The following is an 18836-nucleotide window of genomic DNA, read 5'->3' as shown; positions in this document are numbered from 1 at the left end:
CTTTCCTCTAGGAGGCATATTTAAAGGGATGAATGGGTGGCAGGTTCATACACAAGAGTCCCCAATAGACACATATGTAACATCTCCTCCAGATGTTCTGGACGACAACTCCCCTCATTCCTGGCTATTGGCTATGCTGACTGGGGCTGATGGAAGTTGTAGTCCAAATAATCTGGAAGGCACCAAATTGGCTATCCGTGGCCTAGTGCATGGGTTATCCAGAAGGAACAGGAAAAAGTGCAGTACAGGATGACTCATTCTCCACTCTCCACCTAAGAACAGTGATTGAACCAGTGACTGTGCAGCTCCTCATGCTAAATTGCACATCCAGACTACAATCAACCTGTATGGCACATTGCAAGATGCACAGGTAAGCTGCTGCACATATGTGAGTCTAGCCAGCACACTTCTAAGTAGCACTCAAGCTAGCTCACTGGCACAACTTAGCAGAATTAGAATATTCAGCCTCTGGAGAGGAGATCTCCAAGATGCATTCAGGAATGCACATCAGAGAGAATTTCAGAGTTGGCGGTGTGTGCTACTTTCTCCCCCTCCAAAGTGCACTCCTCCTCTTGTGGCCCTTACATGGCTTTGTGCTGCTTCTGGAAAGACTGCTGCAAATAACTTTGGTAAAGTGACACCCCCTGCAAGTAGAACTGAGTGGCAGCTTGTGCATCAGCCACAACTATTTCAGTCGCGTCTTCTATCACCCTACAGAGAGAAGGAGAGAGTTGACAGTATGAGGCATCATTGGCTGCAGACACACAAGCTGATTCAAAAGCAGCCAGACTTTGGTTTAAAATGCTTTTAAAATGTGTTTGCACATGGCTAGAAACATCTCCCTTCCCTTTTGCTGATCTCAGACCTTTTGGGACTGCCCACAGCAAAGCATTGGACCAATCATTCTCTCTGCCCAACCTACAGCAAAACATTTTCACTGGACACACCAAGGAGCGGCAATGAGTTGATCTACCAAACAGTTTTGATTTCTAGGAGAAATGCACAGGAGCTGCATTTCCTCAGGTTTTGGAGTAAAAAGGGGTGGAGTTTGACTAGTGTTGTCTGTCTTCAACTTCAGAAAATAAAGCTGGAGATGCACTGAAGCCAGCGCAACCACAAGAGTGCCGGAGAAATAAGGAGGGTGGTGGTCACACAGGTACATCAGAAACTCAGTGGGTACAATGCAAAGGTTGCCCTTTTAGCACTTAGCCTAGCCTCCATCTTCTACTGGATCTCTTGCCTAAAAAGCTGCCTCTTTAGTCTTAATTCCAGTATGGCTAGGCATACAGAATGCTCTGATATCTCAACTTAGAGGGAGCAAACAGGTCTCCATAGCACACTGGTTTTAATATCTTGTTAGCTCTGCATGTCTGTCAAAGGACGTGTTCACATCTCTTTCAACTGCCTTAGATAATTTGTAGTCTAACTGAACAAAATTCCATGTGCATGCCATCCAATCAGATCTATCCCAAGCCATTCTGTTCCATTGGGTGAAATTCTTCCTGATCCCTGAGCAATAAAAAGTGAAATCCCAGTTTCCTCTCCGTTTACTGTGCTGTTTCCTTTCTCAGCAAAGGCCAATCCGACAGCATAACCTTGGAACTAGATGCTTACAGCCCCAGCGGGGGGAGGTCCATCACCTGCAGGACTTGGCTTCCGGGACTGAGGAGGTCTTGGGCCTTTCCATCTGTGTAGATCTGAAATGGCACAGATGTGAATAATGAATCAATACAGCTGTGAGTGGAATGAAAGCTGGAAAATGGCAGTGGCGAGCAAGAATGTGCAAATATTAACGTAGTCATTGTTAAGAACTTGTCAGGAAGCTTGAATGTAACATGGCTCTCATGCAAAGAACTGTGGGGTTTCATCTGGTTCAGAAATGAGGCCTTTGAGTGAGTGGAAAAAATTGCTGTTTCATTCCAGCAGCTGCTGCTAATTAGCAGATCTTTGAAGACACCTGCTTGTCTCTGAGAGCCTAGCACCAAGGTCAGCTTGGCCTGAGAATAGAGAGGCGAACATGCTTCTTAGGTGCAGAGACCTGAAGAAGAATTACATCATGAGAAAGCCCCCTGATTGGCTAATTAGTGTGGTCTGTTACTAGGGATTTTTCCTTAAGTATAGGGGTGAAATCTTTAGCCTTTGTTCCCCTGGGTTCCATCTTGTTTGGGTGGTTACCTGTGTGGGATCCACTGCCTCATTACCCATGCTATGCCTCTCTGGGGAGAGGTGAGACTTTGCAACAACTACCTCTTCAGTAAGTATAGAATAGGTTAGTTAGTTTTGTTATTTTGTGTTGTGTTAGAACTCTCTATGTGAATTTTACCTTGTCCTGTTTTGGGTATGGGATTTAAGGGACTGTTTTGCTGCTATTAATTGTGCACTTATATTTTATTCAATAAAGCTACTTCTTATTTGCCTATGTGTGTTCATTGCTGGAGGAGAGTTTTGGCTCTGAATCTGGTACCTTGGCCACTGACTACTGTGTTCTGGGTCTGCTTGGGGCTCCGGGATGAGGAGTGCCTGTTTGGCTTTTGTCTTGTGGAATCCCTGGCAGGGTTGTTCCTGTGCTCTAGGTTTTCCCTAACTCAGAGTGGTTAATCAGATTAAGGGGTGGTGGCAGTCTACCTACCTTGCAGGGCTGGTGTTGGAGTGCACAACTTTAGCAAGGGGAGATATTTTGCAAGGATCAATTGCCCTGGGTGGGAAATTGGGTCTTGGGTCTGCACTGAGTCCCTGGTTTGGCACTAGTGCATGCAATTAAAATGCAATTGCCATGGGCTGTAGAAGAAACAGATGCTTGGGACATTGACCCCATGGACCATAGCAATGCTTCTTAAAAGGACATTTTTATGGAAGAGCATTGAGTGTATGGATCTGGTGTCACCGTATAAAGGTATGCTTACCAGAACAAAGCTGATGGTTTGGAGATACCGAGCACTATTTTTGGGAGGGCTGGACTCTTGCAAGGCAGATTCTATTACCTGAGGACAGATGGGAGAACTCAGAAAATGTTATTCAACAGAGTTTATGCCCTACATACACTAGTGGCTGCTTACAATGAATGCTTTCACATCACCCCTCTTTTGGAATTATTATACTTCATTTACTCATTCCAAAACAAGCCAATGATTTCACTGTCAGCCCACACTGCAATCCAGTGTTTTCTGAGCTGTCCTCCCATTTACCTGACTTGTAAATTTCAGTGTATAATGGAACAGAAGCCTTTCACACGTGGACTGGCAGAGCACTATTGGGCCAATGAGGGGTGTGGCCTGGGGAGGAGGCATGGATTGGGGAGAGTCCTGAGGGGTACAGAGAGAGAAGCTTGGAGGGCCACATTCAGTCCCCGGGCCTGAGGTTCCTTGATAGAAGGAGGCAGATCCCCTGGGAGGCCAGCTGCTATCACTCCCCCTCCCTTGGCCATAATTTGATTCTGTAGTGACTACATCTTCTATAAGTCTTCCTCACCTTCTGGACAAAGGCTTGGATTTGCACCCGGGGTTCATAGTGATGGGTTTCACACACCAGCAAGGACACGCTGTAGCCAAAAGGCACCATAGCCAACAGAGGTTGTAACTGGTCCAGGAATAGCTTGTCCTAGAGAGGAGGTCAAAAATATATATCTGGATGAGCAGCCATTTGCACATATTAATGCAGGAAAGATCTGTAACAGACAGGCCTGGGGTAACGTCTCAAAGGCCCCAGACACTTGAAAAACTGAAGCCCTCATTACTGGGTCATTCCCTGAATACAACCTACACTGTGAACCAAAAAAAGGGTTTTTGACAAATTGAAATGTTGAGAATTTAGGAAAGTATCCTCCCAAATCCATTTTCGAATTAATTTGCAATACACAGTAACTTAGGCTGATAATGCTAACATATCTATCTTTCTCACAAGGAAGAAAAGCTCAACAGGATACAAGGATCTTTCCCAGGACATTTAATATTCAAGATTTCCAAAATTACCTCCACTCTGATCTGAGGCTTCTTAGTTTAGAAAAAGGGCAACTGGTGTGTGTGTACGGGGGTATGATAGAGCTTTATGCCTGTTGTGGAGAAAGTGGACAGTGAGAAGATTTTCTCCCTCTCCCACAATAGTAGAACTCAGGGTCATCCAGTGACAGACCAAAGAAGATATTTCTTCATACAGAAAGTGCATACAGAAGGGCCCTGCTTTACAGAGTTCCACTAATACAGTGGTTGTCAATTGCAGAAAGGCCCCGCTCCTACGGCGCTTGTTCCACTTTTACGGCGGTTTTTGCTCATTGCAGGACGCGCACCATTATCTTCAATTAGTTCCGCTTTTCAGTGGTTTTTGCTTTACAGCGGGGGTCCGGAAGGTAACCGCTGTGTGAGTGGAGCCCTACTGTAATTAATTTGTGGAATTCATTGCCATAACAGGTGCCATAGTTTTTGTCATTTTTTAAACCTGGAAAAATCTGTTCTAAGAACTAGCTCTCCTTCTTCTAATCAAAGCTGTCATGTCACAAATTAAATAGCTTGGGTTGGGCTGAATCAGAATTCTCAGTGATGTGGTCACCATGTGCTCCATCCTGGCTTTGGCCCAGTTTACAACTTAGCACATCATCTAGTTATATACTGCATGGACTGCACAGGACAATATCCTGGGTATGCTGTACCTGCCCAGTGTCCAGACTGAAGACTCCATCAATGGTGAAGCAACCTTCCTGGAAAGAGACAGCAGTGCTCAATTAGTACTTGGAACAACCAGGGACTTGCATCTACAGCTACAGTTGACTTGCTCATCCCTTTATTGTCGTTGTTTGGGAGTGCCTGAACCTATCCAGGGTTCACTTTACCTGAGCACACAGATTGATACATTTAAATCCACCTGTGTCAAGATGCCTTTAGAGATCTGAGCTCTCCCTTTAACCCAAGATCCAGAACAAACAAAAAAATCAATGAAGATTATTTGTTCAGTGATTCCATTGCAACCAGCAAAAATTTCACTGCTCCATCCAGCAAGAATCTATACAGTTTAAATGACACCCATGTAACTCCCATGTGATTTGCCTGAATCCACATGATTACGTATATGAAAAAAGCTTACCTTTTGTGGGAGAAGAGAAATTGATGTGTCTGGGACAAAAGAATCCTCTTGGAAAAGTCAGTCTAGGCCAGCCCATGTGTTTCAAAATTCACACTACAGCATTAACCAGGCATTCACAAATAAATGAATACCAGCAAACATCACTTTAGGACAGGGAAGACCAACATAGTGCCCTCCAGATGTTTTTGGAGTTTCACTCTCATCTGTCGTATTCAGGCTGAGCTCTGAGCTCACAAGGGATGTGAACTGAACCAGTGTTACGCACTGGCAGGGCAGTGTAATAGCAGGTAGGGCAGAGTCACATCCAGTAAGGTCAGGGCAAGGTAGGTAAAGCAGTCTGGCTTTAGACAAGGCAGAAGTGGTCAGGATCTTGGACAAATCACAGTGTGAAAGCTGGCTGGTGTATTCTCACCCACAGAAAGGGAGCTGTTACTTCAGCAAGGTACACAGATATTCCAAGGGCACCTGAACGCCTGCCAGCCTAGCCCTGCTGTTGACTTTGCATAGGAGCTGTCTGTAGCCTTAAAGGGCCACTGCCTTTTTCTGCAGACATTGGCTCATAGGGCATTGGGGTGATGGGGAGTGCCCTGAGAGTGAGTCTTCTGAATCTAATAAAGCAAAGTCCCGTGGCTTGGAAGGATGGGGGGGGGGGTTTGGCAACGCTCCAAGAGGTGCCTCATCCATAGCAGTGTCTGCCTTTGTGCTTCAATGAGGGTCAAGGCTGGGGAACATGATACCATAATCCCTGATCACTGGCCATGCTGGCTGTGGCTGATGCAAGCTGGAGTACAACAATATGTGGAGGGTACCATGTTAGGTACCGCTGTTTCATTCAGACCATAGTATTCATGATCTCTATGTATGGATGTGAAAGTTGGACAGTGAAAGAGGCGGATAAGAGAAAAATCAACTCATTTGAAATGTGGTGCTGGAGGAGAGCTTTGCGCATACCATGGACTGCGAAAAAGACAAATAATTGGGTGTTAGAACAAATTAAACCAGAACTGTTACTAGAAGCTAAAATGATGAAACTGAGGTGATCATACTTTGGACACATCATGAGAAGACATGATTCATTAGAAAAGACAATAATGCTGGGAAAAACAGAAGGGAGTAGAAAAAGAGGAAGGCCATTCAAGAGATGGATTGATTCCATAAAGGAAGCCACAGACCTGAACTTACAAGATCTGAACAGGGTGGTTCATGACAGATGCTGTTGGATGTCACTGATTCATAGAGTCGCCGTAAGTCGTAATCTACTTGAAGGCACATAACAACAACAACTCACCTGCATTCCTTTGTCTGCCTTATTAATGAATATCAGACGGTTAGAATCTTTATTCACCACCAGGAAACTCTCTTGCTTCAATGAGCCTGGAAGGAATATCAAGCAAAGGAAGTAATTAGAAATACAGCCGCCTCTGTTCCCTAGCATATGCTCTGTCTGACCTGTTCTTTTATCATACGGGCATGAGGAGAGTCTTTACCTATTATTGTTTCTCCCCATCCTTTTCTTACTATACAAATAACAATGAGAGGAAGTAAAGGCTCTCCACCCTTATGGGAACAAAAAACTAGCAAAACAAAAATCCTGATATCCAGCCAGGATCAAAAAGAAGCAATAAAATGGGTAGAACCTGAAAGCAATAAAATTTGTTGAAGTAACCTTTACCAAATGGAATCTTTGTCAGTAAATGTTATAGAAGGATCTTGACCATGGGGAATGACATCACTGGTTAATAAAGTACAATGGTAAATGTGGTGCAGAATCTCAGTTTTAAATGTGCTTCCATCTGATTGTGGGGAAGCAATGTGTGGGCAGCACTAAAGGACTTTAGTGTGGAAGTGCTTTAGTTGCGTGGCACAGAAGTCTACATGATGGCCCTATGATAATACATATGAAGTGCCACATTGCCTTCAGCTTTAATCTCAGAAGATTAAGAGGAAGGAAATTTAACTTGACAAAAACACTGGAACTGAGTCCTTTCTAGAAGAAGGTGCACAGTTCACAGGCCTTCTCGCAGTCCCCTGCAACTAAGCTAGCTCCAGATGTGCTGGTGTCAACCCTTCCTCTAGATTTAGCCCTTGGAAGTTGAGAGGAAGGACTGAGATGCTGGGAAAGTTTGAATCTCCATAAAGATCAGAGGGAACACTTTGTCCTTGGTTTCATCCAGAGGATCACATTATGAATGAATATCGAGTTGTACCAACCACGGTGCTGAGTAGGACATTGTCCACATGCAAATAGATCAGGATGTAGAATTGGGCAAAATAATAATTTATCAAAGAAGAGGAGGGAATTTGTGCTCTTTTTTTGTACCATCATTTATTGTCTCCATATATAAATAATCTAAAAAGTCTCATTTTTTCTTACAAGAATTCTTTTCTTTTTGCTGGAATATATAGCTCTCTTGTCTACCTGTCTGTCATTGCTGTATCAGGAGAGAAGCGCTACCAACCTGAGTAGTTCCAAGTGTAGTTCTGAGGCTGTTCCAAGCGTACCACTGAGCAATGGTTGGAGATAATGTACTAGCTGTTAACGTGGATCTACCATGAGGTCACTTGGTTATGTGAATAAAAGATAACTAAAAAGATTATCTGTGGAAGAGGAAAGGGAAGCCTGCATTGCATTCACATGCACATACCCTACCAAGAGAGTAGGGTGGTGGGGGTGAAGGTAGGGGTTCAGGGTGGGAAGCAGCTATAGTTACAGCACAGTGTCTCTTTATTGCCACTTCCAGTTGATGTATTCACACAATAAGAGACAGTCTCTTCAGGCCTTTCTGCACAGTTCATGAACATATTGTTATAGGATTGGCAGGTTGGGGTGGATGGTTTCTTTGGGGCCCCTTTCCAGCCTTTGATTTGGAATCTGTACAGGTGGAACTGTAGGAAAGAAACCTACTCCACTAGTCAAACTAGTTCCTTTCATAAGCTATTAGATTCAGCCAAGTTTGTCAAATGGCTCCCATTAACATGTGTAAGGATTTGGACGGGAAAGCAAGGCCATAGGAACTTTTTGAGGAGAGAAGCTCTTCTCCCCTCCTCACCTGGCTGGAGGCCCTCTCATCCTGGAGCAAATAAGAAGCTTGTGAGTTAGTGTTTAGTCTTGAGTAGAAGCTGGGAACTGGAAAGAAAGAGAGGCTTGCTGACTCTCTGTGCCATGGCTGTGGGATGCCTCCCTGGAAGCCTGATGGTGAAGCAAGATCTATCCAAAAGACACCACCCTCTCCACTGACCTTCATTCCAAGGAAACCAAACCCTGGGTAAGCACAGGAACCCTGGAAATCTCACACTGCTCAGAGATTGGGGTGCGTGCAACAGTATTTTTATTAACGACTTGGATGAGGAGGTACAGAGCATGCTTATCAAATTTGCAGATGATACAAAATTGGGGGGCATAGCTAATACCGTGGAAGACAGAAAGAAAATTCAAAGGGACCTTGATAGGCTCGAGCATTGGGCTGAAAACAATAGAATGAAATTCAACAGAGATAAATGCAAAGTTCTACACTTAGGAAAAAGAAACCAAATGCACCGTTATAAGATGGGGGATACTTGGCTCAGCAATACGACATGTGAGAAAGATCTTGGAATTGTCGTTGATCACAAGCTGAATATGAGCCAACAGTGTGATGTGGCTGCAAAAAAGGCAATTGCTATATTACGCTGCATTAACAGAAGTATAGTTTCCAAATCGTGTGAAGTATTAGTTCCCCTCTATTCAGCACTGGTTAGGCCTAATCTTGAATACTGTGTCCAGTTCTGGTCTCCACACTTCAAGAAGGATGCAGACAAAATGGAACAGTTTCAGAGGAGGGCAACAAGGATGATCAGGGGACTGGAAACCAAGCCCTATGAGGAGAGACTGAAAGAACTGGGCATGTTTAGCCTGGAGAAGACTGAGGGGAGATATGATAACACTCTTCAAGTACTTGAAAGGTTGCCACACTGAGGAGGGCCGGGATCTCTTCTCGATCGTCCCAGAGTGCAGGACATGGAATAATGGGCTCAAGTTGCAGGAAGCCAGATTTCGACTGGACATCAGGAAAAATGTCCTAACTGTTAGAGCCATACGACAATGGAACCAATTACCTAGAGAGGTAGTGGGCCCTCTGACACTGGAGACATTCAAGAGACAGCTGGACAGCCATCTGTTGGGAATGCTTTGATTTGGATTCCTGCATTGTGCAGGGGGTTGGACTTGATGGCCTTGTAGGCCCCTTCCAACTCTACTATTCTATGATTCTATGAGTATATACCAACTGCATCTTAGCCAAAATAAAGTGTCTTTTCATTGCCAATAGTGTGATGATTTTCCATCAGTTGGCTATAGAAATGTAGCCGTGAGAGGGAATAGCCTGGGAGACCAGGGTTCGAATCCCCACATAGCCATGAAGCTCACTGGGTGACCTTGGGCCAGTCACTGCCTCTCAGCCTCTGAGGAAGGCAATGGTAAACCCCCTCTGAATACAGCTTACCATGAAAACCCTATTCACAGGGTCACCATAAGTTGGGATCGACTTGAAGGCAGTCCATTTCCATTTTTTTACCTGTTGCAGGGTAAAAGGGCTAAACTTCCCTTCACTCCCTACACAAACATTTGGCTACACATGTAGGCCAGGCTTTGGTCAGATTCTGGGGCTATCATAGAGGTTGAATCCCTGTCTGATATCCCTCATATCCAGGATTTACTTTGGACTTATGTCCTTACACTATCTGGTTGCCATGTTCCAACGCAGGCGGACAAATAGGATTTATTCACAGAGGGCATATAATCTAGTTGGGTGGATTAGCACCAAGGTTTCAAGTTCATTTCTGTATGGGTTTTAGTAGCAAGGAGAAACCAGCCCAGTTCTGCTCTGCAGCAGCTTCACTAGCATTTTTTTGTATTTTTGCTTGCATCAGGGCATGGATTACAAACATCAGCTGATGTTGTGCAATTTGATAAAAGAAGAAGTTGTGGGTGAGACACTATTGAAAAGGGGATTATTGTTTCTTGCATGCAGCATATGATAGGGTTAGCAGTTGTGGAGCTGCTAGATTAAGTGTTAAAGGATTCTATGCTTAAACAAAAAATCTACAGAACTCCCCAGGAAAGACTCCCTTGGTTTCAGGAAAACCTGAACAGAAAGCAGCTTTTCAGAAGACTGGAAGTATTTATTTATTAAATTTCTTAGTCGCCCATCTGGCTGGTTCTCCAGCCACTCTGGGCACCGTACAAATTAGCATATCAGTGCAATAAACATTAGAATCTGAGCCAGTAATAATAAAATCTATCTACACATCTAATAACATAGCAATCCAGTATTGTAGAGCTGTTATTTCCCATGGCGGTGCACATACTCATCTTTCTCTTCTATCGTGGTCTCTGCTCAGAGCAGTTTTACAGATTCCAATGCTGCTGAAATAGATGTATGTTTTAGAGTGATTACTGCAGACACCTTATTGGATGATGCTGATAATATCCCCTTTCCTTGCTGAACAATAGAACTGAGACACAGCTGCTTTAGGTGAGGGACTGATCTCATTCCTCCTCAGAGAGGATTATCTGTCCACAGTAGCCCTGTCCACAGACTCCTTCCACACACAGGGCTGATGTGTGGAGGGATGAGTGGGTCTGCTCCCTCCTGTGTGCCCATCCAGCTCTGCCCCTCTGATCTCCACAGAAATGATCTGCAAGGTACTGTCCTCATGCAGGCTCCTCCACATGATGTGGAGTACTGATTGCTCAGGGCTTGTGATCATACAGAGGAGGCCATGTGAGCACAATCCAGTCCTCAACCAAACACACAGAGGTCACAGGGGCAGAGCCAGCAGGGCATGGGGACATTAATGATGGAATCACCTTGGGACAAATGTGCTGTGGGTAGAACCCTGGTTCACCCTCCATGGAGGGAATTCCTCCATAAGGCTAAGCTCAGACTGAGATCCTGCAATGGCGAGTCAACACGCAGGGGATAGAAATAAAGAAAAAATTATTTCAGTGGGTCTATTTGAATCTGGATCTGGAGGGTGTATTTCCCAGCCCAGGGTTCTTGAGTTCAGGTGTTGAAGCTGGAGGCTCAGGTAAGGGCTTGAATGCAGTAAGGAGAAGGTACTGCTCAGTCAATCAGTTAGGGGCAGAAGGCCAGACTATCAGTATTTATCCTAGGCCTGGCCAATCCAGAAGCTTCATGCTGCCAGCCAACATTATTGGCAGATTTGGCACATTAGGATGTTCATTGTATTACCTGCAGACAGCCATGAAGGGTTTTTTTAAGCAGTTTATTTGCCATGCTTTAGGAATAAATACAGTATTTTCCCTTGAAAAAAATCATGCCCAAATATTTTAGGAGTAAAACAGCAATCCGTGCAGCTGTTTTCTTTCCGTGTTGGATACAGTACTGCTACGTTTGATGCCTTGGTGTTCTGTAGCTGATTGGGCACATCCCTTATCCCATATCCCTGTCAGCATCTTAAGATAACTCTGAAGCCTCAGCAGCACACATAATCCATTATACCATTAACTAGGCTAGCTCCCAGCCCCAAAAGCTTCCTGCTGAAACCCTGGAATCTCTGATAGGCACATCCTTTTGTGTAAAGGTCTCCGCATAATGCTGGATCTTTCCTGTGTCATCACGATTGGCTTTAGAGACAATCAAACGTATGTCAGCTAGATTTTCACATTAGAATAAAAAGAGAGAAAGCTGAGAAAGAAAGGCTGCATACACACCATACATATAAACCACATAACTGCCCCCAAAGAGTCCTGGGAACTGTAGTTTACCCCTCACAGGGCTACAATTCCCAGCAGCTTTAACAAATGACAGTTCCCAAGACTAGGGTGGAGTTGATGTGCTTTAAATGCATAGTGTGTACATAGCTAAAGGGGGCAGCACCTAGTAAATAAATACATATTAAAGACATGCTTGGATCAAGAAGGCAATAGGCATGCATTCTTACACTACATATACAAATAGAGAAGATAGTCCAGATTAGTAAGCAGGCAACATTGACCTAAAGAATCTGGGGGAGGGGGGGATATAACTTTGATTGTCAAGACAGAGACCATCTTTATTTCTACCAGACAGTTGGTATAGCACAGTGAGGAGGAGAGCGTGGCTGGGAGTCCAGAGTCTGTGAGTTCAAATCCCTGCTCGTCTCTCCTGGGCCAGCTAAAGATCACCCCCACAGTGAGTGGCTTAGGGGTTATGTGCCCTGCCACCTGTGCAGCCGTGGGCAAGCTGCATAGTCCCAAGGAGCCCCCCAGCTGGCAGTTGCAGACAAGGAAGGGGCTGGCTTGTGCAGCTGTAGCAAGCTGATCAGCCCCTAGCCAGCTGGAGAGGACTAGGCTCAGAGGGAGGCAATCGTAAACCCCCTCTGAATACCGCTTACCATGAAAACCCTATTCATAGGGTCGCCATAAGTCGGGATCAACTTGCAGGCAGTCCATTTCCATTTTTTTATTTCTACCAAAGGCCCCATCAGCAAGAATGTGATACAGAAAACTGCTCACTGCTTACTCCTGCTGATACCTAATTGTCTGTACATGTTGCTCCTCATTACCACTTTTTCCCTCGCTAAGAAGAGGCCCTCTCTCACTGTAGATGGTTGAAAAGCTCCAGCTTTGCCCTGAACATTTGTCATTGCCTACATGTAATTAGTCGATATGAAAGACATCGCAGTGTTTAGTGCTAAGCGACAGTCCCCTAAGAAAGGGGTACCCGTCCTCCAGCTGCTTGGCTACTGTACCTGGCATCTGTTGAATTCCCACAGCTGCTTGAACACACACTTCCTGGTCAGCCTGTAAGGAAGCAAAGCACAGAAGGCTCAATTTGTGGCATCAGGGAGCGGCTGAGCCAACTCTTAGGCGTCTGTTTTGGAGAGGCAAGTGCAATCTGGCAGCCTGGTCCCAAACCAGGGTAGGCAACATGGATATCAGCTTAGAGCTCAAGCAAAAGATGGAAACACATTTAGCAGGATGCAGCGGAGCTAGCATAGTTCACAGCTAGCTACAGAGTATTTTCTACAATGCCCTGCATGTTTAATAGTTCATCTGAAGCTCCCCTCTACAGTACCCACCTGCAGAGCATCCATGGCTGACAGCATTGCTCTCTCATTTGCCTGACTCTTTCACTGTGAGCGCTGTGAAAAGCAGGTAATGTTACTAGTGTGATTGAGTTACTGTTAATGTTTAATCCTTGTGTCTGGCCAGGGCATTTCCTGGCAGCTGTCCTCAAAGCACCAAAAGGATGGGGGCAGCAAGGGCCAAGACACCCCCTGATCATGACTACAGTTTGGAGAGAGAAAAACAACAGATATGAAGGCAATGCTATTTGGAAAGTGAGGGGTTAAAGTGACAGACCTGATTTCTAGAATGGAGAGATGGACCATAGAGAAGTAAACTTCTCTACAGCAATCTCTACAGGAGGTACTCGGCCACAAAACCTAGTGAACAGCTGGGCAACAGGCTATCTGCACCTGGGGAATTGTACAGCTGTTCCATTGTGTTAAAAAAATTGGATTTTTTAAGTGGAGGAAGGCAAAAGCACAGGGAAAACATGAACGGGGTATGTTCTGTTCACAAGTCATGCGGATGCACTCCAAAAATCCACAGCAAATGCCCAGTGTGAAAGTAACCCCAGTCTTCAGCTTCATGCAGTGAAGAGAGACTGAAGCAACACCCTACTGACAGCTTTTCTCCAGCAGAGTTTGGGGCACAAACAAAAGAGCCACATTCTGTTCAGGGCTGGGGAAACTCCAGAACACATTTAGCGGGCACACCGGAGAGGGGTTGGGGAGAATGTTCTATTGTGCATGGAGAAATCCTTGCATGAATGGACCATTCATCTTATTGCTACACTGAACACCAAATGGAAATGGATGTTGCCCTGGCAACAAAGCACAAGCCTCCATTTTGCCCACTGTGAAGCAGGATAACTAGGGGCTGATAACAATGGTTCTTGTGCACCTGTGGAAAAAAAGTTTTTTCATAGTATTTTTTAATTGGTTAATATTTTGTTAAATATTGCAACAAACAGGTAACACTAATTACAAGATAAAGCGAACAAGTAATGATATCTGGAAAAATGTTTTTAAAGGCACATGTGAAGACGTTCATGCCCAAAATGGGAAAAGGTGGGAAAGGGTGGAGGAGTAATGACTGAGGCCGGGAAACACAGCACAGAAACATTCTGTTAAGGACTACTACCCACCAGTGTGGGCAGGGAACAGCAGGATACCTATGAACAATCTCAGACTAAGAAATGGAGTGCATGGACGGCTGCATGCCAGTCGTGTACACAGAAAAATCAGATTGGAATGATCCATTTGCAACTTGGACCCCTAGTCTGGAAGCACCCATAATCTTTAGGGGTTTTGCGTTGACTACTGAGCTAAATTGTCTGCTAATTCAGTGATAGAGCATCTGCTTTGCATGCAAAAAGTCCCAGGTTCAATCCCCGGCAACTCCAGTCAGGAGTTAATCCTGGAGAGCAGCTGCCAGTCAGCGTAGACAATACTGGGTTAGATGGAGCAACGGTCTGACTCGGTGTAAGGCAGCTTCCTATGTTCTTGGAAGAGGGGCTGTATTTCATAGTGATACTCCACCCTTCTGTAACAAACGCCCACAATATTTGTTTTATTGTTAGGCGAGGATCCGCTCCCAAGTACAAGGTTTTAATATTACTCAAGGAACGACGAAACGATCTTAAAAGTAAAGCCAGAGTTTTATTGAATCACTTGCAAGTGGAGAAACGAACAAAGCCAAGTCTGCCCCTCCCTGGACGCAGCCAGGTCTTATACCCTTGGCACTACATACATCATGCATACATTAACTGCTTGCTCAGCCTACTTCCTTATTTTCATGCCTCTCCATATAAGGCTTGTTTGGCCCTTCGCCACATTCCTTAGCCAGGCGTTGTCTCTTCACTCAGCGCCATTGAAGGCACTTGCACAACCGGTTTTTCAGGCCAAGATAGTTTACACAAACAGCGAGATAGCCAGGCCAGTTTACATAAACAGCAACGTCCACTGAATCACCAGCATTGTCCTTATTTCCTGCAGCCAAGCAAATTTTACAAAAGCCAAATAAGCATTATTTCTTACAGCGCTATTTCCTACAATTCCCCCCTCAAGAAGCCCTTGAAAGTTTACTTTCATATGGCTTCTTCCTCCTTTGGAGAGCTTTTCTACACTAAATGCTTGAACTACCTTTTTACTTAAAGGGCTAATACAAGAAAGTTACTTCTAAATTGTATCACTGTCTTGAATGCTTTTTCCATTAATTCAGACCAAAAAAAAAAACACTTCATCTTCGCGCTTGGCTGATCCTTGACATTTTGTTTTTAAAATTTCAGCTCTTTTCCATTCGGGCCTGTGGAGTATATCTGCATATATGCTTTTAGTTGGTACTAAAAACAACTAAGGCTCTTTGTAACGAACAATGAGATTCACTGTATGATGGGAGTGTACACGCCAAGGAATAATATTTATGCAACAACGTTTAACTCTGCCCTTGCTTTTCCTGCACACAAACCTCTAGAACACATTACCAGCCATACCAACAGTTGGGGTATGTGAAAATGGGGTGGGAAAATGGGGTGGGAGTTATAGCTCTTGGCCTTTCACCTCCTGGGTTCCACCTCAAGCAAAAATGGGGTTAGCCAAGCCGTATTACTCCCCCCTCTTTGAAATGTAGACTTATAGTCCTTTCACAATTCTGCCCCCAGGCTCCAATGCTGACTTCCAGGGTATAACTGTGCCATATGAGATAGATCCATATTACAAGGGCCAGATACCAAAATCACCACAATGGGGTGCATTATAAGGATTAGACCTCTTTTGGCGACTTCTCCCCAACCAAACAGGGAATTCAAAATTTAAAATCTTCCATGTGCCTAATCTATGAGTACTTATCTATAATGTAAATGACTGTATGGCAATCATGTGCTATCTAGAGTGTAACTTGCTCTCCCATTTTTAATTGCTTCTAATTGTTTCTGTACATAGAATAAAAAATAACTTCTGAAGATTATATATATATATAAAAAAACAGTTCATTGCAGTAGCTTTCTTTCTGGAAGGAAAAAGTACAAGGACTGTGTTTCTCAAAACCATCTTCCCCGTATGACTTATTAGAAATGCCTTTTCTCCCACTAACATGGGCAATAACAGCCTTTAGTTGCTCCTGGAAAAATCCAAATCCATCAGGTCCTTTAAAAACAATCCTTTTGAGGAAAACAAAGCATCGGGGGGTGTGCATAATATAAATAATCTTGATATCTTTCCCTGAGGAACTTTTTATTTTGCCTCAAAGATTTACATATCCATTTGATCATAATTAAAGACAAACCCTAATTCAAGCACTCTTTTATATAGCATCTGTAACATTCTCTCACATTATAAGACCCAATATAAAACCACTCATTATTTGAATAAGGTATGGAAACATGTGTATAATTCATACATATTCTCACATAGATAACCAAACACTAAGTTATAATGTTGTTGTTGTTTTTTCCACATTATTAATATTCTACATACATCTGTACATATCATACAACTTAACCTTCACCATTTGAAAACAGACCTCTACTAAAAGAAAAAGGAGGGGTGAAACTCTCATACACCCTTATATTTGCACCTTTGCAACCTTATACACAAACCATTGGTAGTGGTTCCATGGCAGTGGAAGAATTAAGCAGGCCTCTATGCTTTTAGCACATGCTAGGGAATAGCACATCTGTTGCATAGCTATATATATAAAGGCCCAATGCGTTGGTACCAGCTTCATATGAGGCTCCAATCAAAATACCTGCAATAAATCTCCTGTGTCTCACACACACGAAAAAATTTATTTGGGGGTTAATACTTCCTTTGCAAATCATTCAGCACAGGAAGGAAAATATAAAAATAATACCTTCATGGCTACAAATGAGACTTCTTCTCAAAAGTGCACAAAAAAAAAACCAAAATACCATGTTGCAACAAACAAACACACAACATAACTACACATTCTAAAGGCCTTCAATTTTCTCTAGCCTCTGATCGTATGCAGAGGTTGCTAAAAAGATACAAAAATACTAAGAGAAACAAAGAAAAGGGGCTTCAAAAAGGAAAATAAAATTTCTCTTTACAAATATAATTCTATCTGTAACAGATATAAAGAAAAATAAAAATAAAAGCCGGCATTGGTTGTAAAAAAAAAAAAATTTTGTATCTCCAAAAAAAAAATTCTTCCAGCTGTTCATAACTCGGCTGTAAAGAATTAGCATGGTTAAAACAAAACATATTACACCTTTTAAACTGAGCTTATCAAAGAATATCATATTACTATAAATCTTATCCTTATATTCTAAATATACTTTCCCTGTTTCTTACCATAATCCATCCAATGTCCATAACCATTGGACTTTATTGACTTTCATTTGTACCCTATTAGGAAATTTTCACCAATGAATACCCTGTATGAAATCAATTACTCTAGGTTCCTTGTTATTTAACTTAACAAGGATTGCATGCAATAGCACATTTACCTCAGTACCTGTATTTGCACGCACAAAGTGTGACAATGACGAAGGCAACACCCTGTTCTAGGAGACAATCGCCTCCTCCCAAATGCGCAACTCTGTGCACATTCCTTAACAAAAACAGGGAGTGAGAATCTGTCCTCCCTCTGTGGCTGCTTGATGTTCTCAAGGTTGTTTTTCTCTGAAACTTGATCTGCTAAACATTTGCCCTGGCAATTACAACTTTTAATTCAACGTTTTGCCTTTTCACTTAGAATTTATAGGGTCAATATTTAATCCTCTTTATGCTTTTCTAACTACCATTCTGCCAGCCTCTTTTTGTTTTTCATCCTACACAAAGAACCTAAATACTTCAACAGATACATGTTAACAGATATAAGGAAATAATAAAGGAGTTAGCAGTTAGACGTTTGCACCCTTTGCCGGTACCAGCAAAACATCAGTTTACATAAACAGCAACGTCCACTGAATCACCAGCATTGTCCTTATTTCCTGCAGCCAAGCAAATTTTACAAAAGCCAAATAAGCATTATTTCTTACAGCGCTATTTCCTACACTTCTGTTCTTGTCTCAGAATGACCCTTTGGCAATTAAAATTAAAAAGTGGGGAAGCCCCAGAAAATACATGCTCCACTCCTTTCTTGAGCTCTCTTAGTTCAGGTGCAAAGTAGCTATACTGCTTGACATCAACAGAAACATGGCATCAGTCATGGCACAAAATGTAGTGTGTGTGACTTCATTGGCTTCTCTCTTTGACTGGTCTGTAATAGAAACTCCCTTCCCCTCCCTGGGTGCGGTTCCCTCCATAGTGGGGAGTAGTTGAAACCTTAGCTTTACCTATGTAGCAAGTTCCAGCTGCTATGCAGAGTTGCTGATCTATTGTTCACAAATAAATAAGTGTGGCTGGCTATTGAAGTTTTCCAAACTCCTGCTCAGGAGTGTAGTGAGACAATTTTCACTGGGTGGGCAGAGGCAAAAATGGGGGGAGGGGAGAAAGACTGGAGCATTGGTCACCATAAAAGAGGTTTCTGGGGGGGATTTTCCTAGGTAATTACAAAAATTAATTTATGAATTTTAATTAGAAACTATCATTTAAAATACAATATTTTCCACATGCAAAATAGCGATGTAAACTAAATAACACTGACTAGGAAGTAAATGGATATTGTGCAAGTCATCCTACCATAATAATCTGAAACGTTAAAGTCTAATGCACTGTGATTTCTCTGTAAACTTGCAGAGGAACTGTTC

The 18836-nt window shown here is 43.2% G+C and overlaps 1 protein-coding gene across 1 annotated transcript in view; it reads right to left on the bottom strand.

Annotated features, from left to right (window-relative positions):
- Positions 1–17790, bottom strand: part of LOC133365152 (uncharacterized) — a 45937-nt gene extending 28147 nt beyond the window's left edge. Inside the window, exons 1-8 of the mRNA XM_061586624.1 lie at positions 17437–17790; positions 12808–12859; positions 6362–6447; positions 4643–4690; positions 3469–3597; positions 2904–2981; positions 1615–1697; positions 586–711 (exon numbers count right to left, since the gene is read on the bottom strand). Of these exons, the coding sequence (XP_061442608.1) occupies positions 586–711; positions 1615–1697; positions 2904–2981; positions 3469–3597; positions 4643–4690; positions 6362–6447; positions 12808–12859; positions 17437–17463 (629 nt within the window). The 5' untranslated portion in view covers positions 17464–17790. The remainder of the gene's footprint in view (positions 1–585; positions 712–1614; positions 1698–2903; positions 2982–3468; positions 3598–4642; positions 4691–6361; positions 6448–12807; positions 12860–17436) is intronic.
- Positions 17791–18836: the final 1046 nt, after the last annotated feature.

This window comes from Rhineura floridana, chromosome 1 (genome assembly GCF_030035675.1).
Source record: "Rhineura floridana isolate rRhiFlo1 chromosome 1, rRhiFlo1.hap2, whole genome shotgun sequence".
Lineage (NCBI taxonomy): Eukaryota > Metazoa > Chordata > Lepidosauria > Squamata > Rhineuridae > Rhineura > Rhineura floridana.
This window is presented reverse-complemented; position numbering and strand designations above follow the sequence as displayed.